General features: G+C 46.7%; 1 protein-coding gene and 1 pseudogene across 1 annotated transcript; one reads left to right on the forward strand and one right to left on the reverse strand.

Moving 5' to 3' along the window:
- Positions 1–8,489: 8,489 nt before the first annotated feature.
- LOC123442082 lies at positions 8,490–10,148 on the reverse strand (annotated as a pseudogene).
- Positions 10,149–13,740: 3,592 nt separating this feature from the next.
- On the forward strand, positions 13,741–15,709 carry LOC123445274 (transcription factor TCP20-like). Its single transcript, XM_045122238.1, has 2 exons — positions 13,741–15,348; positions 15,464–15,709. Exon 1 carries the CDS (start codon positions 14,008–14,010, stop codon positions 15,040–15,042), a length of 1,035 nt encoding a protein of 344 aa, XP_044978173.1. The 5' UTR covers positions 13,741–14,007; the 3' UTR covers positions 15,043–15,348; positions 15,464–15,709.
- The last annotated feature ends 7,205 nt before the right edge of the window (positions 15,710–22,914 follow it).

Below are 22,914 nucleotides of genomic sequence, written 5' to 3' on the forward strand. Positions count from 1 at the left end.
TCAATTTACACGGTTAGCCGCGCGAACAGATTCCAAACAGTGCAAACGGCGCGTCACGTTGACAGGTTCCTAAGGACGCATTTGGTTACTCGCATTTGGGCCTAACAACCCCCCGCGGGACGAAAATGCATTGTTTGGTTTCCTGGACTGCACCCACGTTTCGGCCCGCACAGAACCTAAAGCAGTCCTGGACCAGGCACGCGAGCTACTGCTGAATCGACAGTTTCTCCACAGCCAGGCTCTGCGGGGCCACGCATGGCTCCTTGCTGCACGCCTCGGGAAGCACAGGAGATGGATGGGGCTGCTCATAACTTCCCCTCTCTCTTGTGTCACCGTCCACCGCCTTTCACACCACACTTCCTCACTCTCCTCTCGCCACCCGTTGCTCCCCTCTCCTCTTATCTCCCGTCGCCGCATCGTCAGCTGACCCCCATCAGCGGTGGCAACAACCGCATCCACGAGAGATGGGTTATCAGTTTGGCGAACTCTGGGTTCGATCTCATTCGGACTCTGCGCGTTGTCTCCTCTGTGCACCAGGCTGCCTCGCCCTGCCAATGCGATGTCGCCCGCTTTGTCTCCGCTGCCATTTCCGAGCCTCGTGGTCCTGGGTTCGGTGGCGCCGCCAGAGGGGGCAGCCAGTGTGACACCCTCGTTTTCCCACTTTTATTTTTATTTGCATTTACTCACTATTTCCGTTTGGATTTGGATTTCCTGTCTACTTATTTTGACTTATCACGTTCAATTATTTTTGATTTTCTTCCAAGTGAAACCCGACATCTTGAAAACCTTTCTACACCTCATCCCTCTCCCCAAATTTGGCATGGCATAATTTGTATTTAATAGGAAAATATTCATTTTCTCTTTGAAAATGAAACATTTTCTCTCCATACTATAAAGAACCCTCATTTTTCTTACTCGGAAAATTCCAAATAAATTCCCAAATATTCTTTGGATCATGCCTTACCTCCCCATTAAAAAATGTGCCATAGTCATTTGGAGAATTTCCGCTAGAGGAAATACTCTTGCTTTTGGTCAAAAATGACAGTATGTGATGCAATTGTATTTTTCCTTCATTCACTTGAGCTGAAATTTTTACCACATGAATACCTTTGTAGGAGATGCTTAAACACCAAGTTTCACCATCTAACTCCAAGTAAATTTTTCTCATCTTCTTCCCCAAGTTTCTGTCTAGAAACTTCCAACTTGCTCCTCTCTTGTCCATTGAGTTGAGAGCACCCAGCACCACCGCGTTGAAAGGACAACACCCTAGACACGGTTTAGCATCGCCTAAAGTCTCATGTGTGCCAGTGCACGTGGTGACAGTGCGTGTGCAAGGTGTTCGATGTAGTCGGCATGCTCTGGATATCAGGACCCTCTGCCGCCGCACGTTTGCCCTCCTCGCGCCACCGCAGCTTGCCTGCGCCACTCAGCACGCTCCGCTTCTTCCACCTAGTACCCCTTTGCTCCTCCCCGATGCCGGCAGGCCACACGCTGGGCATAGACACGACGCATCTGTTCAGAATAGTGTGCCCGCATGTGTGCCATGTCCCACTTAGTGTGTTGCAGCCTTGGGCGCGCGCACGCACTATGCTCGTCATCGTCCTCGTTGTCCCAAGTCACGCCCGAGCTCATTCCCCTCACATTACTTCTGCAGATCATCTTTGACGAAGCCCGATCTCGGCCACCTCGCCATCTATATATAGGGCCCCGGAGCCGTTCTATCCATCCGCATCACTTCACCTGGCCACAAATTGACTCTCCTCAAGCGACACAAGGCCGTGAAGGCCTCCTATCGCTGATCATCGCCGGAGTTGGCCACAGATCCCCCTTGCCCATCCACTCGCTCTAGCCACCTCTGTCTTTTCCCTCCTCCTCAAGAATGATCATGGTGATCTTCTGAGCATGACGGTGCCACTGATTCATTGGATTGACGTTGTCTTCCTCTACTCCGACAAGTTATGTCACCCGCCATCTTTCGAGAGGAACATTTTGACGATGTCTGTCCACCTTAGTCGTCGTTTCGGGTACGTGTGTGCTCATCTCGATGCACTGGATCCATTCCCTCTCTCGCCGATGACCGTCGTGGTCTCCTCGCCACAGAACCACCGACGATAGAGCCGTCGTGCTCTCTCTCTCTCTAACCCTTAGAGTGGGACCCCTTATCATCCTTTCTCTCTCTCACCGAAGCGGTATGAGTGGCGGCGCCCACTGAAAATACGTCTTCGATGTGGCCGCCTCTAGATTTTTCTAATTTCAGTTTAAGTTCATGTATTTGACTAGAACTTTGACCAGCTTTGTCTTTAAACCATAAGTCCAATGAGTTGCAACTTTTTTGCATTACTTTTGTCTTGAGCTAAACTTTTTGGGTGCAAAGTTTGAGAATCTTCCTTGCTGTTTAGAATTTCTGGTGCAATAAAATGCTTTATGTGACATTTTGCTTTGGCATTTATATTATCTTTTAGAAGAAACTAATTGCCTTGGAGAGGACGAGGAGTATTGTGACACTCCTCTAAACTAAGGCAAGCCACCACATTCATTTGCAAACATGAAATTGCAATGTCAATGGTTGATTTGAATTAAATTCATTTCTCATGCATAAGTATTTAAATGGTTCATATTATTGTAATTGATCCATTCCACTCGATCATGTCGTGTCGCATTTTATGCTAGTTATGTAGGACTCATGATACATGTCATCATCAAGATGGATGCATTAGTTGCTTACATTCATATTGTTATATTAAGATGGGTGCATTAGTTGCTTACATTCATATTGTTATGATTAAGATGGATGCATTATCATCATGGCCCGTGCATCACACTTCATACCATGACTCCAATCATGTTACTTTCAAGTTAAACGGGATGATAATTCAACTTGAACAAGCTATTGCTCGAGTCATTGTGCCACCAAATCGAGCTCACCAGTGCAACCACACGTGTCTGGATGGGAGGCCCTAATGCGGTTTATCGTCATGCCTCTTGCCGGTGCCTCCAACTAGAGCAGGTTATGTGTTTGTGCTACCCTGGCCCGATGGACGGGCATAAACTTGTGTGCCCGTAGTTGTATGGTACCGGTTTCCCTATCAGGGACGAGTTTGTTTGGCAATGACGGTGGCAGCCACAAAGGTGGTGGATGTCAAAAGTTGGCATTAGGGCCACCCACGACATAGCCCATAGGGGAGTTTGTTGGAGTGGACAGGAGAGTGTCACGCAATAGATTGGTTTTGTCGGAATGTCGTTGGTCCACCCGAATGGGAGCACGACGTCATGAGTTCCATGGTGTGGGTACAGTGTAATAACTGCTGTAGAGTGTATGAACTATCGATAGTCGTGTCCTCGGATATGGACATAGTTCATGGTAGGTCACACTATGGGTCAACAGTGATAAATATCCGGCACACTTAATAACTCTTAGATTGCACATTGTGATCGTTTGAGGATCAGAATGGTAAGTTGGTGACGATGGTTACAAGGTAACCCCAAGATGGTAAGTTGGCCCAAGGGGTCGTGATCTCCTCATGATGTACAATGTGTTCATGGGCATGGACGCATGGTAGATAAGTGTTGTGTTTGATGTTCATGCTTAGTGCTCATGTGCAACAATGTGTTCATGATGATAGCCATATTGGTGCTATATTTCATGTTCATGCTTAGTGTTCAGGTGCATGTTATCTAGATTGGTGTGTGTTTGATGTTCATGCTTAGGGATCATGTGCATGCTAGGTATATTGGTGTTGTCTTTGATGTTCCTACTTAGTGTTCATGATGCTACTTAGATGGATAGATGTTCATGATGCTTGTTTCGTGTTTGATCTTCAAGCTTAGGTTTCATGGGCATGCTAGCTAGATTGATGCTCGAATGGGCATGCTATGTTGCATGATTTCTTTACTTGCATGGTTTTCATAGTAGGTAGGCCAAATGTGTTTGGTACTTTAGGTACTAGTATAAATGCAGCATGCCAATTGTTAGAGCATATTTCTCCATATGTGGTTTTGGTAATTGATGACAATCCCTATGGACTAATGGTTTCCTTAAGTTATATTTGTAGGATTTGTCCATAGGCACTTCTTGAAGTCCATCTGTTGGTTTCAACAAGTTTATATGATGACCAAGGTGCTATTCAAGGTATTATCCAATGAATGGTCATAAAGACACAAGGTTGATCAAGACTAAGTCAAAGAGTAAATCAAGTTGATCAACACACAAAGCATACAAGATGTACCGAGAGGGGTCAAGTGATCCCATGGTATGGTAAGCATTGTCCATTGTGCTTTGTGTACTAACCTATGGTCTTCGTGAGAGTTCTATGTGGTGTTAGGTGTGTTTCCATGGGCTTGCGAAAATAGGAAGATCTCATACAACCCATAGAGGATGATGTCAAGTGGTGATCGTCATCAAGGTTGCGGTGTGCAAGCTCAAGTGGAGCATCACAAAGATATCATGCTTGAATCTTGCCGTCCATTGTGGTGGCAATGGACTTGTGAAGATGTGTTGAAGAGTGGCTCACCCATAGTGAGTACGGGGGAGCAATCGACTAGTCTTCATCAAGCCAATGCAATCGAGAAAAGTGGTCCATCTTGAGGAAGTCAAGATCGTCATAATCTACTCAAGTGGACTATGTGCAAGGTATAGGTTTGCCCATGATAGGTTTTTCTATTTTTGGATAGATTGTTGTACTGACAAGGGGGGCTCTCAAGTGAGTAGCTTGATCGTATCATTCGTTGGGAGCTCAAACCATTTGCATCCTTGCATCATATTTCCTGGTTCTTGTTTGGTGGTTCTCTTTATGAGTATTAGAGCTTATGGTCATCTTTATGACAAGTTCGAGTTCATCCAAAACAGAGTTCATGTGCATCTTCTATGATGTTTTCGATGTTGGAATTTTTGCCGGTTCTTCATTCATAGAGGTCTCACATCTCTTTTGCCGCTGTTGGGTAGCTCTTGTCATCATGAATCCAACAAGCTTGAGTTTTCTCAATTCGGAGCTCATTTGCAGAAGTTATGACAGTTCTGGTCTTATGTGTGTTTCTTGATACGATTGTACCGCTTGCTCGTGTCATCCGGTCTAACCACCACTCCACGAGTGATACCCTAGGGGTGTTGCCACTGAGTGGTCCCCAGCGGTTGTACCACTGCCCCCCTCCCTAGTGGTTGTACCGCCCACAGCTGGGTGACCTACGGTGGCAGCCTTGGGCGGTTGAACCGGCCCAGCACCGACTTCAACCGGACACAGTTCTGTTGAGCTTTTGTTGTTAGGCGGAAGTAGACCGGTTGTACCCTTATTTTATATAGCCATGTACTACCGGTGTTACAAGCGGTTATACCACTTGGGACTTTTCCATGTCCAACGCTCGAGTTGGGCGGTGGTTGGGCGGTTGTACCGGTCACAACGGTTGTACCGCCCGCATCCCTGGTTGTACCGCCCTTGTGTAATTTTGCACATAGCGGGCAGATTTGTGAGGACCTATTTAAGGGGGTCTTCTTCACCAATGGTTCCCCAACTCTTGAGCTCATATTTGCCCGCCATTGTTGACCTTCTTAGAGCTTGCTAACTCTCAATCCCTCCAATGATTCTTGCTAGTTCTTGAGGGAAAAGAGAGAGGAGATCTAGATCCACATTTCCACCAATCACTTTCTGCTTTATGTGAGGGGAACCCCTTGGATCTTGATATTGGAGTTCTTTGTGAGCTCCTTGTTCTTCCTGTCATATTCCTCCATAGCTTTTCTTGTTGTGGAGGGATTTGAGCGTGAGGGACTTGACCACTCGTGTGTTCTTGCCATTGCATTAGTTGCATCGGTTTGAGTTCTCCACGGTGATACATGGAAGTGAAGTTTGAAGAGCTTATTACTCTTGGGTGCTTGGTACCCTAATACTTGTTCTTCTTGGGTGCTTTGGCATCCTAGAAGCTTGGTGATGCCTCGGAGCTCAATCATTGTGGTGTAAAGCTCCGAACAAGCTTCAAGGTATCCAATTAGGTTGTGAAGATTGCCCCAAGCATTTGAGGTTACCTCGAAGCCACATTCCATTATGGTAAAGCTTGGTGGTGTTCTTGGGAGCCTCCAATTAAGTTGTGGAGATTGCCCCAACCTTGTTTGTACGGGTTCGGTGACCATCCTCAAGGGTCCCTTAATGGAATCACGATATCTTGCATTGTGCGAGGGCGTGAGGAGATTACGATGGCCCTAGTGGCTTCTTGGGGAGCATTGTGCCTCCACACTGCTCCAAATGGATATTAGCATCCGCAAGGTTGTGAACTTCGAGATAAATCATCGTCTCCGCGTGCCTTGGTTATCTCTTACCCGAACCCTTTACTTATGCACTTTACTTTGTGATAGCCATATTGTTTTTTGTTATATATCTTGCTATCACTTAGTTGTTTATCTTGCTGAGCATAAGTTGTTGGTGAACATAGGTGAGCCTAGTTTTTTTAGGTTTTGTGCTTCAAAATTTTAAACATTAGTTTTATTCCGCATTTGTTCAAGCCTAAACCATAATTATTTTAAAGCGCATATTCACCCCCCTCTAGGCGACATCCACGTCCTTTCACCAATGCCCTGTTACTAATCCATGTCATCTTACGTGACAAGGTGATGAAGAAGAAGTTAGACAGGGCCAGAGGAGGAGCCCATGTTGTCGCCGGCGCCGAGGCCGTCGTCGACTTCATTCCCATGAACCGCTGGCTAAAGAGGGTGAATCTGCGTGACAGGGTCCCCTTCATAAGCTAGCCACGTTTAAGGGGATGATCTCCGAGGACCGGCCACGAGGAGGGGTCCCGAGAGCCCCTTCCTACGTGAAAATCAGGGACGAGGAGGATCTCGCCATGCTTGCCACCCCTCCCAAGTTCATGGAGGTGATGAAGGAGTCGCTCACGATCAAGCTCCGCGCGTCTCAAGCTCATGGCACAAAAGTGGTGTGAGTTCTGAGTTCAGGTCTAGAAATTCAAGGGACAAATGGTGCTTGGCTGGGGTTGGCAGTACTTCTGTCACCGCCACAGGATCGTCAACGACGACCTCATCATGGTGCACATCTCCGGCCTAGGCATCAAGGTTCAAATCTACAATCACATCAACTCCATCGGGTGCAGGGTGCGTTGCAGCAGGCACACCTGCATCGGTGACCATGCTTTCGCTGGGAGAACTAGTTCATATTTTGTCGGTTCGGCATCGTGTGTTGAAGCAAGGGCATCCCATGCCCCTCTTGTATTTAAACTTAATCATGTTTAACAATATACATGTTTAGTTGCTTGTTTATCTAATATTAGTTGTTGTTCATGATGCTAGTTTATGTGTTGTTAGTGCTTTGCCTGCGTGTTGTCGGGAGGGCAGAACACAAACGTGTATGCAGCCAAACAACCGTGGTTTGCATCTGCTCACACCCTTAAGCACAAATGTGGGTAACTAAACGACCAACGATAAAGTGGCCATTGATGCAATTCAGACAACCAAACAACATGCAGATATTGATTTGTTGCCTATTTTTACTCAACCAGGCTCTAATAAGATGTGAGTGAAATACAACCATCATTTTTCACTTTAAACAACCAAACATGCCCCAAAGATGCAACCAAACACACTCTAAAGAGGACATTTTTTGTGTTTTAACCTTTTGTACTAACAAAATTCAGAATTGATCTTGCTTTTAATATATATTTTTTGATTTCGACATGTTTTGGTCACGCCAACATCCGTGACATCTAGAATGCACGAGAGATGCCATGGTTCTTGGCGTCTAGTCCGTGTCCCGCACAACTGGATAACTCGTTGATGTCCTCATGTGGCAAAGGACCAAACGCCAAGGACCCTGGCGTCTGATCTGGTAAATGACCAAACGCTAAGGACCTTGGCGCATGGATACGTGACACATATTATAAAAAACTGTTTGTGTGATCTGTTGGGGCGAGACGCCAAGATCCCTAACGTTTGGTCACTTACTAGGACTAGACGCCATGGTGGCATTTGGCCCTTTGCCACGTCACCTAGGCAATGAGTTAGCCGATCGTGCGGGCCATAGGCTAGACGCGAGGGACCGTGACGTTTTTCGTGTAACCACACATCAGAGATATTGGCGTGACTAAGACATGTTAGTTTTAGAATAAGTTTTTTAAAACAAGGTCATTTTTGAATCTTGATGGCACAAAAGGTTATAACACAAATTTTATCCGCCTAAAGAAGCAACCGCACCCGTCGATCCGCATCGTAGCCCAACACCACTAGCATGTGGAGGAATTTCCGTTTCGAACAAGCGCCGTGTCGTGTCGCCGACTGGCCTCGGCGTGCTCCGGTTTGTTCCCGTGGGTCATGTACATGTTGGTCCTACAACCAAGTTATTCGAGTTAATTGCAAAAGACTACCACAATTCAGGCCGTATTCACAAGTTGGTGCCATCTTTCAATTTTTTTTGCAAATACGTACCAAGATACATGCCGTATTTTGCAGATCCTGTATTTCTATGTATAGATGCTCTTTCTGACATATGACCCACCGGTCAGTCTCTTACAGGAAAAATCGACCTGGACCGCTTTGGCCTGGGGAAAACCGTCTCTCTCTCTCTCTCCATGCGGACCGGATCCAGCCGCACTCGCGCTCTCTCCCAGCCCGACTCCGTGTTGGACGCCCTCTCCTGCTTGCAGCACTCCACGAGCATGGCGCAGAGCTCCGCCTCCTGGCCCGGCCGCACCACAGACAGGGGCTTCTGCCCGGCCTCCTCGGCGCCGGCGCTCGACATGATCGTCTGGTATATCGTCCGCCGGAGGTTCATCAGGTTGGTGTCCATCTCGTCCTTGATCACCTCCATGTCTTCCCCATCGCCGTCGGACTCGTCATCCTTGTCTTCGTCGTCTTCGTCGTCGTCGTCGGGGTCAACGCCAAGCATGCTTCGTCTGAGGTGCTCGTAGGCTGCCTCATCGTGCAGGAAGGTGGCACTAGGCTTGAACACGTCGAGATGGGTCTTGGGGTCGAGCTGATCGCCATGGCTGTCCTCGAGGGGGATCTCGACCTGATGCGTGAACTGGTCCTGCTGCTCGATGAGGTCAAGCTCCGGGCGGACTGGAGGGTGCCCCCGGAACTGAGTTCTCCGGACAGCAAAGAGGCCCTCGATCAAGAACCCGGTGCGCCGGTCCACGTCGACGTCGACAAGGATGCTCCAGAGAGCGTCGAACACGGTGTCGAGCTACCTGGGGCACGACATGCTAAGTGCAGCGCCGCATTCCGTGACGACCCCGACAGCCACCTCCACGCCGTCGTCCGTGGGCTCGGCGAGGAGCATCTCAACGAGCTCCAGCGCCAACAACTCGTGCGCCATGCCCTGGTTGACGAGGTGGGCGACGAAGCTCGCCGCGGCGGCCAGCTGGGGCTTGTCGCCGGCGACGTGGGCGCACCTAAGACGGATCACAAGCCAGACGAGGAGGTGCCGGCCGACGACGGGGATCTTGGAGTTGACGACGGCCGCGATGGCGACGAACACGTCGGTGAAGGCCGGGCAGGCGGCCTGGGACCTGAGCAGCGCGCGACAGAGCAGGCCGCGCCTGCGAACAAGGTTCTCGGCGAGGAGCTCCGACAGGACGTGGCGGACGTTGGCGGCGGTGGCCTTGTTGACGAGGCCGGTCATGCTGCGCCTCACCGCGTCCCAGGTCCGCCGCTGGTAGGCCGGGCTCGACTTGTCACCGCCGTCGCCGGGGGCCTATTGGTCGACTGCCGCTGCTGCTGCCGCATAGAGAGAGAGAGAAAGAGACGGTTTTCCCCCGGCCAAAGCGGTTCAGGCCGGTTTTCCCTGTAAGAGACTGACCGGTGGGTCATATGTGTCAGAAAGAGCATCTATACGTAGAAATACAGGATCTGTAAAATACAGCTTGTATCTTGATACGTATTTGCAAAAAATTTAAAAGATGGCACCAACTTATGAATAAGGCCCGAATTGTGATAGTCTTTTGCAATTAACTCAAGTTATTCAGTCTGCCCATCCCGCAGGCTTACTTTTTCCACGTCTCTTCTTTGACTTTTACGTACTACTCCCTCTGTAAATTAATATAAAAGTGTTTAGATTATTAAAATAGTATTCTAAATGCTCTTATATTAATTTACGGAGGAAGTAGAAACCAGAAAGATGCGTCCCTCGGTCCCTGTACTGTGTCTGGTCAGGTCTCATTCAGCGTCAACCAAGCCATGTCCTGTAATCAATCCATGAGGAGACTCGCCCTGTGCAATGTTCAGCGTCAACGAAACCATGCCTCCCAAATTTTATTTCCCATTCAATGTACTTACCAAACCGTATATTTTTGCTAGCTGGTGTGTAGAATACGTGATGCAAGTGGAGTAACTAGGCGCCAATTTAGCTGTGAACTGGTCTAAAGAAAGCTCTGAACTGGAAATTTCGTTGTATATCAAGTCCAAGTGGGGTAACTAGATGCCAATTAAGCTGTCGGGCGAGGAATAGACACGGGGGTTGGTTGGTTGGTTAAGGCCCGGTTCACTGGGCCATCGCGTTTGACCGGAGCCTGGCCCACCTCCACTGCCACAGTCACGAGCTTATCCATTCCCGTCCTCCATCCATCATCATCGCCATGAAAATAAAGAATGAAAAATCTGAAGGAGCCACACTGCCGGCACCCATTGGTGGAGACCCGGGAGCGAAAGGAACGGACAGGGACGGCCAGGAATCTATATCTCCTACTAGATGCACCACCACTGCTACACCCACAAAGCACCTACCTACGCGTGCACAACTTGCATGGAACATTCCCCAAAAAAGGAAAAATAAAAAACAGCTGCGTGGTAATTTTACATTCTAATTTTAGAAATGATACCCCTCCGGCACGTAATATGAGAGCGTTTTTTACGTCGGTATAGTATGAAACATACTCTTACATTATTCCTCAAGAAAAAAAATACTCTTACACTATGAAACGAAGGGAGTATGTTTCTACTTACCTCGTGTATGGACTTGAAATGGCGAATCAAACTTTCGAAGAAGCGAGCCACCACGACTATTATGTTTTTTTTCGTGTGTCACCGGTGATCGTCGAACGGATCAAAACATTTAGTGAAAGATGGCATGAAAAAGGGCATGCTTCAAAAAAATAGACGGGTGGCGGCTAATATAAATAACGAGAACAAATGATTGCACTAATGATTAAATAGCTTATAGAAAGCAATGGCCGCTTAAACTAGCCATAATGGAGTAGTAAAATAGATGCCACCTAGGTAAATAAGCTGATGTGTCAAGTAATTAATAAAGAGAGAATGGTTTGTGATAGTAACATAATATGTTAGTCAAATATCCCAAGAAAATATGAATCCATAGTAAATGAACCTTTGCATAACACCATACTTATATTACTACCCACTATGATGGTACTAGTAACATAGTGTAGGGTCATGTGCCTCTTACTAGTGTAACTTACTTTTCATTATGGATAGTCTTAGATAATATGACTCACAAGCTGGATATAACATCTTCGACCATTGATGCATTACTAAAGTTGTATAACAAAGTGGTGTTTCGATACTTTATTCGATCCTACATGTAAGTTTTGTAGGTCACGCCATGTCATTTTACAAAACAATTGTTTGATCATCAATATATGTGCCGACATGTTCCCTCACATACGATAAAACTAACTATACATTGTAAAAGTAATATTTTTGTAAACCATCTGATAATACAAGTTTGATGTTTCATATATTATTAGGGCATCTTTTATTGGCACGATTCTATAGCAGCAACATTGAAATATCTTATTCACACGATTCTAAAGATGCAAAACTGAAATACCTTGTTATTTGCATCTTACCATGTTTTCGTTTCTTTGATCAAGTCACCGGAAAAACAATAGATTTCACCTTCATCTATCATTGAAATGATACACAATCTTGCGTATTAGTGAAAATAAAACAATAGACTATTTTCTAGAGGTGTGAGTGCGTGTTTAATTTTCTATGAAAGGTATTTGTCAAAAAGTTCTTAAATCTAAGGATTTGAATCCTCTAATATTATTTAAGTTAGATGTTTTTTACACGGGGCTAGGGCATCTCCAACAGCAACACGCAAATTTCCTCCCGCATCTGTCCGCAAACCGGGGGTGGGGTGGGTGGGTTTGGGGTTGGGGCATCAGTCCGCGAACACGGATGCGGGAGGACGACGTCCAACATTAGCTGCATACATTTCAGCCCACATTTTAACAAACCAAACAAAATTCATGCAAACCGGACGATATTCATCAAAATTTTGATAGGAAATATCACAAATCATCCATACATATCATGCATGCAAATTAATTCTAGTACAACAACGTCTCCAATTAAGCAGATGTACAACAAGTTGTTGATCAACGGATCATGCCGTCTCACATATACTGCCCTTTCAGCTTCATCCAACAATGTGTGCATACAGATGGTCGTCCCTCTTTCATGTGGTACGCCACGACAGCGCGTGTGTGCCATATATAATGTGTCGACCAACATTGAGTGAATAAATCAATCAACTAGTTGGACAATAGGTTACGGGAGGTTGAGGGTCGACGTTGGAGATGCCCTTATATTTGTTTTGTTTGGAATTTACAGCAATGAAATAAAGTCAATTTCTTTATAGCGCCTCCATTGATGGGTTGTATGTAATTGCATCAACTCAATTAAATCAAATAAACTCTTTTGCAAGGCCCCGTTGATGATGTAAGGTAACTACATTAACTCAATCAGTTCAAACCATTATAGCAACATGTTGGATATGGGCAACCGACTCAAATGAAACCTTTTCTATTAACTCAATCTTATCGAATCAAAGCACTTCCCACATTAGAATATAATGGGTATAATGTATATGTCGTACACGATTGATGTTGAACCTATGTATGCCACTATAAAAACACACAAACAATTAACTAGTACTCCATCCGTTACATAGTATAGTGCGTATAGATTTAAAAAAAAATCAAACTTTGATAACTTTGACAAAGCTTTATAGAGATAACTATTCATATCTACAATACAAAAATATGTAAAGTATGAAAGTCCATCTTATAATGAATCTAATGATATAAGTTTGGCATTCTAGGCGTAAATATTATTCTCCATAAATTCGATCAAAGTTTGCGATGCTTGACTTTTCAAAACAAAATAAAATATGCACCACGTTATGAAACAGAGAGAGTATGAAATAAAAGCCATGCTGTATTTCTACCCGAAGCAATACAAATCTTGAGAGAGAGAAATTGTAAACTGCAATTCAGATATAACCAGCTAGGGTACGTTTCAGGATGGTCATAGGCTGTAGTATTTCCAGATACAGTAGTTGTCCAAAAAAATCGTAGCTACTCCAAGTGTAGAGGTCCAAGTGGATGTAACAAAATGCCTGAATGCAGTTGTTGTCTGACAGCTTTCTGCCCCCTCGCCCTTTCCACCATTGTTCCATTTTACCCCTCCTGCCTCAGTCAGTCTCAGTCACCTCACCTCACTTCTACCACCACCAACCACAGCTCAACCCCAAAAGAGGGCAGTAAAAATTACACCACCAAAGCACTTCATCACTTAAGTTACTAGCCAAAAGCACCCTCCTAGTAGATCCTAACCCTAACCCTGGACAAGATTAACACACCAAAGCTGAAAAAAGCTAAAAAAAGAGAGCCAAGAAATGACAGTGGAGGAGGGAAAGACATTGCAGGGGAGGAAGAAAGTCCGGAGAGCAGAGTAAAAATCCAGAAAGTGGGCGTGGTATCTATCTATCTATCTATCTTCTTTCCCTGGATTTTCTTATTCCCCCCTCCCTCCCTCCATCCCATCCCCTATCTCTCTCCCTCCCCGGCGTCTTCTCTTCTCTCCCTCCCCGTCGCCATCTGCGGTCCATTATTGGTCTCCTCCTCCTCCTCGTTCTTGCCTGGTTTTTGAGCGAGGGGAGGGATTTGATAGGAGGAGGAAGAAGAAAGTTGTTGGTTTTGGGGGACGGACGGACGGACGGACGGCCGGCCGGACGGCAAGTTGGTGGTGTCGTTGGTTTGCGTGTGGGCGTGGAGATGGACCCCAAGTTCCCCCCTCCCCCACCGCCAAACAAAGCGGAGCCCACCTCCGCGGCGACGGCCACCACCACCACCTCCTCCCCCTCCACCACGCCCGCCCAGCACCACCACCACCAGCACCAGCAGCAGCAGCAGCAGCTGGATCGCGAGCAGTACCACCATCCGCCGCAGCAGGAGCAGCCGCCGCCGCCGCAGCACCAGCTGCAAATCCAGGTGCATCAGCAGCAGGAGGACGCGGGCGGAGGCGGGGGGAAGGAGCAGCCGCCGCCGCAGCAGCAGGTGGTGTTGGCGGCGGCGGGGGACCGGAGGGTGCAGGCGCTGGGGCCGAAGCGCAGCTCCAACAAGGACCGCCACACCAAGGTGGACGGCCGGGGGCGCCGGATCCGGATGCCGGCGCTCTGCGCGGCGCGGATCTTCCAGCTCACGCGCGAGCTAGGCCACAAGTCGGACGGCGAGACCGTGCAGTGGCTGCTGCAGCAGGCCGAGCCGGCCATCGTCGCCGCCACCGGCACGGGGACCATCCCGGCGTCCGCGCTCTCCTCCGTCGCGCCCTCGCTCCCGTCCCCCACCTCCGCGCTCGCCGGCCGCCCGCACCACCACCACCACATGTGGGGGCCGCCGCCGGCCTCCGCGGGGTTCTCGCAGGCCGGCTTCATGAACTCCTCTGGCGCCGACGGCGGGGGCATCGGCGGCCTCATGCAGCGGATCGGCCTCCCCGCCGGGATCGAGCTGCCGGGCGGCGGCGCGGGGGGCATGGGCGGGCACATCGGGTTCGCGCCCATGTTCGCCAGCCACGCGGCGGCCGCCATACCGGGGCTGGAGCTCGGCCTGTCGCAGGAGGGCCACATCGGGGTGCTCAGCCAGTTCTACCACCAGGTCGGCAGCGCCGGGGCCAGCGGGCAGCTGCAGCACCCGCACCCTCATCAGCACCACCACCACGAACAGCACCACCATCACCAGCAGCAGCAGCAGGAGGAGGACGGGGAGGAGGAGCGCGAGGACGGCGACTCCGAGGAGGAGTCCGGCCAGTAGCAGGCTGTCGTCCAGTTACCAGTTATCATCACATCTGTTTCTGTTAATTTCTGCAGAAGGAGAAACCAAGGAAGGAGAGAAAACTGTATGCACGCAGCTATGGCGAAGCTTTGATTACCTTTAGGTTGTTGTTGTTGTTGTTGTTCTTGGGGTTGTGATGAGTTTTTATGTCGATTTTTTTCACTTGTGGTGTCCAAAACTCAAAAGAGGCTTCTTGCTCTGGGGTTTTAGTGGAATGGATCAGGGTCATCCTCAGTTCTACTCCTGCTGCTCTTTTGATCATCGCCAGAATTCCCTCCGGTTCAGGTAAAAAACATCGATCCTTTTCCGCATTCCGCTTGTCCGATTATTTGTGCAAAAAAGGGAGCTTGGTTGACTGATGAACCTATGTATCCATGTTTGTTTTCTGTCCATTTTGCAGGTGTATAATAGCTGAGAGCTGGATGATTTCGATCGTCCTCCCTAGAGTGAGTGCCTTTATTTATTGTTATTGCAAGGTGTGTAGATATTCAGGTAATTTTGCAGCTAGGGAGGTCTTCTTTTATAGGAGCAGTGATCTGCTCTTGAGCGATCAAGATGATGGCTGGCAATTTTATCCTCCCTTCACGGCCAATTCCTGCAACGAAAATATGATACAATAATAAACATTTCTAGATCCTTGATTCTATACGCTTATTTTGTTAGACAATATTTTATATAGCATTATCCTTACTTGCTTCATCTGTGTTGGACCAGTGGTTCTCTTGATTTTTTTTCTCACCAGCATAAAAGTCACACTACTTGCTCTTGCCGAGTTATGTAGTTTATTTGACTAAAACCACGACAATAACTATGGAATGGAGGGAGTAGTATATTTGTTAACTAGGTGGAACTGTCTATAAATATGGTAAGGTAGTAGGATTTTCAGGATATGTGTAATTTTAGTTGGTATGGAGAAATGTATTTAGTATGTCCATGCGCACGGATACTAACTAAGTGACTCAATCAAACTAAAAAAAAAGTGAAAAGACAAAAGAAAATGCTTGCCTGAATCTTACCGTAAAATCAATGACATATGACTTACATGTGCAATATTTAGAGCACATCTAGATGTGCTAAAGCAAAACTGATACTTAAATTTATTGCGCACAATCGCACAAAATGCCATGTCGTCATTTGATTCAGAAGCAAAATTGAAAAGCTTTGAATTTGGTCTATCGTAGAATCTGGTGCGTAGGTAGCAATGAAAACTGTCTAGAAATATTTATGCTTAAATGTTAAAAGTATCATTGGTTCGCCTAAGGGCAAGCGAGCATGCCAGACCTTTGGGCTGTTCCACAATGATAAGGCGGATAGATGCACAATAGCATGGATTAACAGTAACTCTGATTTGATAAACCTTTCACGAGGTGTTCTGCATGGAAATGGCCAAAACTAAACTCTGTTTGGAACCACCTAGATTATATAATCCAGTTTTTATAATCTATTATGTTTCCAAACAGGACAACTTATAGTGTAGATTATAAAAACTAGATGGATAGATTATTAAAAACTCATAATCTACTCTATACCAGCTAAAATCAGATTATGGATTGCTAATGACCCATTACCCTTGTAAAGTTGGAGATAATAACATTTCTACCACCGCTACCCTCCTCTTTAAAAAAAACCAGATGGTAGATAGGTCATTATGCAATGTAAAACCTGGATTACAGTTTATATAATCTGGCCTCCAAACATGTTCACCTAGATTATTTTTATAAACCAGATTATATAATTTATCTTCATAATCCAGATTATCATAATCTATTATGGTTCCAAACAGGGCCTTGATTAGAAACTTTACGTGCTCTCTTTTAATCCGGAGTCTCGAAAAGTTTCAAACACCATCTGTGCTTAGCTTATATACCCCTTGTTGTCTTTTTTTCTTGTCATGGTGAAGATCAGTAGCCACTGTTATCAGCAGAAGTGGTGGTGTACTGGTTTTGGGGATATATTCCGCTGTGTAGAATTTTTGGGCAAGCTGCATGCCATTTGTACGAATTTAGGTAGTTTATTTGCCAGCTCATCCAACACTAACAGAATTTGTGCTGTGCTCTTTTCCCTGGTGGGGCAGTAGAATGCACTCATCTACTTGAACAATAATAATACGCCAACGTGTCAAGGGATCATTATAATAAGAACCCCTTTACCAGATGGAGATCAGCATGTTCATTGTGGCCATCAAGAGATAACAAAAGAAAAGGGAAAAAAAAAAAAGGTGTCTCTTTCTGTGTGGGCAGCATGATCATGCTGGCAACTGCCTATTTCTTAACAGTTGAGTGCTTGTTTATCATGACCTGGACTGCTGCCTGCTTGCCTGCTCCCCAATGGAAAGGTCAGTCATGGCTCTGTTTGGGGTTGAAAATACTCCAGTTTAGTTTCCATGCTGCCTTGGCTTCTTGTGTGTTTGTTTGCATGGATCCATCAATTGATTCATGTTTTACCTCTTCAGTCTGCATGGAGTTGGTCAGTCCTTTCAATGTTTTTGCTTGTTAAGTGCATCCATGAGATCTTCCATAAATGTGAGACAGAGGATCGGTCTGAAGATCTGAGCATGCATTCATGTTTGGCATGGCACCTGTTAAATCTTTGCCCAGTTGCCATGAACCAAACTGCATGATACCGTCAGGTCACATGCTGTGGGTTGCCAATGGTGGGGCAAACATCAGCAGCAGCATCGCCCTACCCCTGAAACTGAAATGCGCCATCGCATCCTTCAAGAAACAGATTTCTGTTGCCCGTCTGATAAGGCGGGGAGTTATTTCCGGTGACCTCATGCATGCATCCGTTCCCCCCCATCTACTACTGCCGTAGTCACATTTATTCTGTGTGTGCCTCTTGAAAGAGGAATGGACGCTTGTCATCCTTCTCCCTGTAGCATCTTTGCGGTTTGGTTTTATGCTGCTTTGTTGAAGCCAGTTGGACAGTGTCATGCAAAAGCTCCTCTGCTAAAGCCAATTGCATGTATTGATCCTTGATGGAAAGCGGCAGGGGTGGAGGTGAGGTGGGTGGTGGTCGGAGGCGCCAACATCTGTTCCTCCATCGGTGGCAGTTTTGTGTCTGTCCAGTCTTTTCCGAGGCTAGCTGCTTTGTTTAGCGGTCTCTTTTGACGCTTTTGCTGTCATCCAAGTTACTACTAGCGTTGTGATGTTTCTCTGAAGAAGACAAGTGTGGTTGATGCTCGCCGGAACTTTCTTTCATCTTTTATTACCGGAATCTGAGCCTGGTGGTGCGTTTGAAAAGGCATGTTCGTTCACCATCAGTTCCATGGTGGTGGGCAGCGTACTGGATTCTTCATATTAGTCTCCTATATACTATATATACGATTCCAAGGCGTGGAAAAGTAGTACGTACGTCGAACCGGGTGTCTCGCCCAACTGATCGGGTTTTGTGATGGTCAGGGAACTTCAGAGGCACAAGTGTAGTTTTGCTTAACGCTTGTGCTAAATCTCAGTCTAATTTGATAAGCCTGTGTGTGTGTTATCGTTAATATGTTTGCTCGGGCATAGCCTGGCAAGGGCTCTTTCTACCATTTTTTTTTCGAAGCTGAGGCAAAGATTGCCTCATCTATCAAGGCCCTGTTTAGAACCATAATAGATTATAATAATCTGGATTATGAAGATAGATTATATAATCTGGTTTATAAAAATAATCTAGGTGGACATGTTTGAAGGTCAGATTATATAAACTGTAATTCAGGTTTTACATTGCGTAATGACCTGTTTGCCCTTTGTTTTTTGAAGAAAAACAAGGGTGGCGGTGACAGGAATGTAATTATCTCCAACTTTACAAGGGTAACGGGTCATTAGCAATCTATAATCTGATTTTAGCTGGGGTAGAGTAGATTGTGAGTTTTTAATAATCTGTCCATCTAGTTTTTATAATCTACATCATAATCTGTCTTGTTTGGAGATATAATAGATTATAAAAACTGGATTATATAATTTGAGTGGTTCCAAACAGGGCCTAAATAAGCAGAAGAGAATTGTTCAGTTAATTACAAAAAAACTAGGCAAAAACCGGTACAACAAGGGCCAAGCCCACTCACTCACGGCAAAGCCCACCCTTATCGATGATACATTGACCTACGGCCAGACAACGCAGCTCCAACTCTCAGAAAGAACTTTGTAGGACTTCCTTAGCTGTATGATGGAAGTCAATGCAGCATGGTCTTCTATCTTCTCATCACAGAGCGTCGGGCAGTCATCCTCTCATGTTTAACAACTCTGGTGGCATCGCAGAATGTCGGGCACCCATCCTCTCGTGTGTAACAAACTTTGGTGGCATTCCAGAATGGTGGCAACAATAGCTCGTAAAAATTCTGGCGGCCTCACAACACCATCTCATAGCTTGATAGAGCCGTCGCGACATGAGTCGTTGTCGTACCATCCCCGGAGTAGCATGAGCTGTCGTCGCAACATGTCGGAAGAGCTCGAGCCTCCGTAGTAGCATCATCATCGCAACATCTCGAGGGCAGTGTGAACCGCCGTCACAGCATCCCAGGAGCAGCCCGAGCCGCCGTAGCAGCATCGTCGTCACAACATCCCTTGAGCTACTTGCGACGTCGCTGTAGCCGAGATCTTGTCACAGCACGGCGGCGGCGGTGCAACATCGAGTTGCAACATGTCGACCATTGTCGCAACATTGGCTCGCAACACGATGGTACCATCGCAGCGTCGCCGAAGCCGTCCTACCCATCATCGCAGCACGATAGCGTCGTCGCGACATCGCCGGAGCAACCTGATCGCCCTCGAAAAGCCTCCATCCTGGCCATCCATGATGGGTGAGATCTCCACGGGATTGAGTTCAAGAGAGATGGGGGAGAAAATGGTTTGACCCAGGGTGTCGAGAACGTGTGGCTGAAATAACGGATAAGTGTTGGAAATATGCCTTAGAGGCAATAATAAATTGGTTATTATTATATTTCTTTGTTCATGATGAACGTTTATTATCCATGCTAAAATTGTATTGATTGGAAACTCAAATACATGTGTAGACACATAGACAACACACTGTCCCTAGTGAGCCTCTAGTTGACTAGCTCGTTGATCAAAGATGGTCAATGTTTCCTGGCCATAGACAAGTGTTGTCACTTGATAATAAGATCACATCATTAGGAGAATGATGTGATGGACAAGACCCAAACTATGAACGTAGCATATGACCGTGTCAGTTTATTGCTACTGTTTTCTGCATGTCAATGTATCTGTTCCTATGACCATGAGATCATGCAACTCCCGGACACGGGGGGAATACCTTGTGTTTATCAAACGTCGCAACGTAACTGGGTGACTATAAAGGTGCTCTACAGGTATCTCTGTAGGTGTCTGTTGGGTTGGCGTAGATCAAGACTGGAATTTGTCACTTTGTGTGACGGAGAGGTATCTCGGGGCCCACTCGGTAATACAACATCACAACAAGCCTTGCAAACAATGTGACTAAGGAGTTAGTCACGGGATCTTGTATTACGGAACGAGTAAAGAGACTTGCCGGTAACGAGATTGAACTAGGTATGGTGATACCGACGATCGAATCTCGGGCAAGTAACATACCGAAGGACAAAGGGAACAACATACGAGATTAACTGAATCCTTGACATAGAGGTTCAGCTGATACAGATCTTCGTAGAATATGTAGGAGCCAATATGAACATCCAGGTCCAGCTATTGGCTATTGACCAGGGAGTGTCTCAGGTCATGTCTGCATAGTTCTCGAACCCACAGGGTCTGCACACTTAAGGTTCGATGACATTTCCGTATAGTTGAGTTAGAGGTGTTGGTGACCGAAGGTTGTTCGGAGTCCCGGATGAGATCCTCGACGTCACGAGGATCTCTGGAATGGTCCGGAGGTAAATATTGATATATAGGAAGTCCTGTTTTGGTCATCGAAAAAGTTTCGGGCTCATCGGTAGTGTACCGGGAGTGTCGGGAGGGTACCGGGGGACCACTGGGAGGGTTTTGACGACCCAAGGGCTTCATGGGCTGTGAGAGGAGGTGGACCAGCCCTTGGTGGGCTGGCCAAAGCCTCTCCTAAAGTCCAATGCGGCTAGGAGTGGAGGGATAATGCAAGAAAGTTTAAAAGGAAAGGAGGAAGAGTCCTTCCAAGGGAGTCCACCTCCCTTGTGGGAGGAGGACTCTCCCTTTGCTTTGGCCGAACCTCTCCTCCTTGGAGGAGGGGCCAAGGCAGCCTCCCCTCTCCCTCCTCCTATATATACTAGAGGTTTTAGAGGTGAGGGCTAACCCTAATTGTCACGTGCTCCCTCTACTTATCTCTAGATTTGTTTCTCCTCTAGTCTAGTTCGGCGGTGCTTAGGCGAAGCCCTGCTGGATTAGTTCACCATCACCACCACCATGCCGTCGTGCTGGAGAACTCATCTACCTCTTCGCCCCTCTTGCTGGATCAAGAAGGCGGGGATCGTCATGGAGCTGTACGTGTGCTGAACGCGGAGGTGCCGTCTGTTCGGCACTATATCGGGATGGATCGTGATGGGATCGCGGGATGGATCGTGATGAGATCGCGGGACGGGCTGCAATTTGGATCGCGAAGATGTTCCACTACATCAACCGCATTATATACGCTTTCGCTTAGCGATCTACAAGGGTATGTAGATTCACTCTCCCCTCTCGTAGATGATCATCACCATGGATAGGTATTGCGTGTGCGTAGGATTTTTTTTGTTTCCCATGCAACGTTCCTCAACAGTGGCATCATGAGCTAGGTTCATGCGTAGATGATATCTCGAGTAGAACACAAAAGAGTTTATGGGCGTTGATGTACAATTTGCTGCCCTCCTTAGTCTTTTCTTGATTTAGTGGCATTGTTGGATTGAAGCGGCCCGGACCAACTTTACTCGTACGCTTACGAGAGACCGGTTTCATCGATTGACATGCCACTTGTTGCAGAAAGATGACTCGCGGGTGTCCGTTTCTTCAACTTTAGTTGAACAGATTTGACCGAGGCGGCCCTTGGAGAAGGTTAAATATCAATTTGCATATCACCGTTGTGGCTTTGCATAAGTAAGATGAGATCATACTAGATACCCATAGCAGCCATGTAAAACATGCAACAACAAATTAGAGGACGTCTAACTTGTTTTTGCAGGGTATGCTTGTGATGTGATATGGCCAATGACATGATATGATATATTGGATGTATGAGATGATCATGTTGTAATAGTTAAATATCGACTTGCGCGTCGATGCTACGGCAACCGACATGAGCCATAGGGTTGTCTTTAAATTTATTTTGCGCTTGCAGATGCTCTTGCTATATCGCTAGGCAGTAGCTTTAGTAGTAACAACATAGATAGCGCAACAACCTCGATGGCAGCACGATGATGGAGATCATGGTGCGGCGCCGGTGACGATGGAGATCATGTGTAACACCCAAGATGCGACCCCATCCTTATTTTGGCGCGAGGCCCTCAACAGGGATAGAAGCGCATCTCGTCGTTTCGCAAGAATGGATACATTACAAGTACATGTACTCAAGAGAAGAGTATATGGAATTGGCTTATATTCGCCACAAGCTACATCAGAGTCACATCAGTATAATACATAAATATCAAGAAGAAGAGCAGGGTCTGACTACGGATGAGAACAAACGAGAAAAGAACGACGTCCATCCTTGCTATCCCAGGCTGTCAGCCTGAAACCCATCCTAGATCGATGAAGAAGAAGAAGAAACTCCAAATGAACAATCATCGCGCTCACGTCAAAGTAACCTTTACCTGTACCTGAAACTGGTGTTGTAGTAATCTGTGAGCCACAGGGGACTCAACAATCTCATTTCCAAAGGTATCAAGACTAGCAAAACTTAATGGTTGAGGCATGGTTAAGTGGTGAGGCTGCA

This window comes from Hordeum vulgare, chromosome 3H (assembly GCF_904849725.1).
Source record: "Hordeum vulgare subsp. vulgare chromosome 3H, MorexV3_pseudomolecules_assembly, whole genome shotgun sequence".
In the NCBI taxonomy this organism is placed as follows: domain Eukaryota; kingdom Viridiplantae; phylum Streptophyta; class Magnoliopsida; order Poales; family Poaceae; genus Hordeum; species Hordeum vulgare.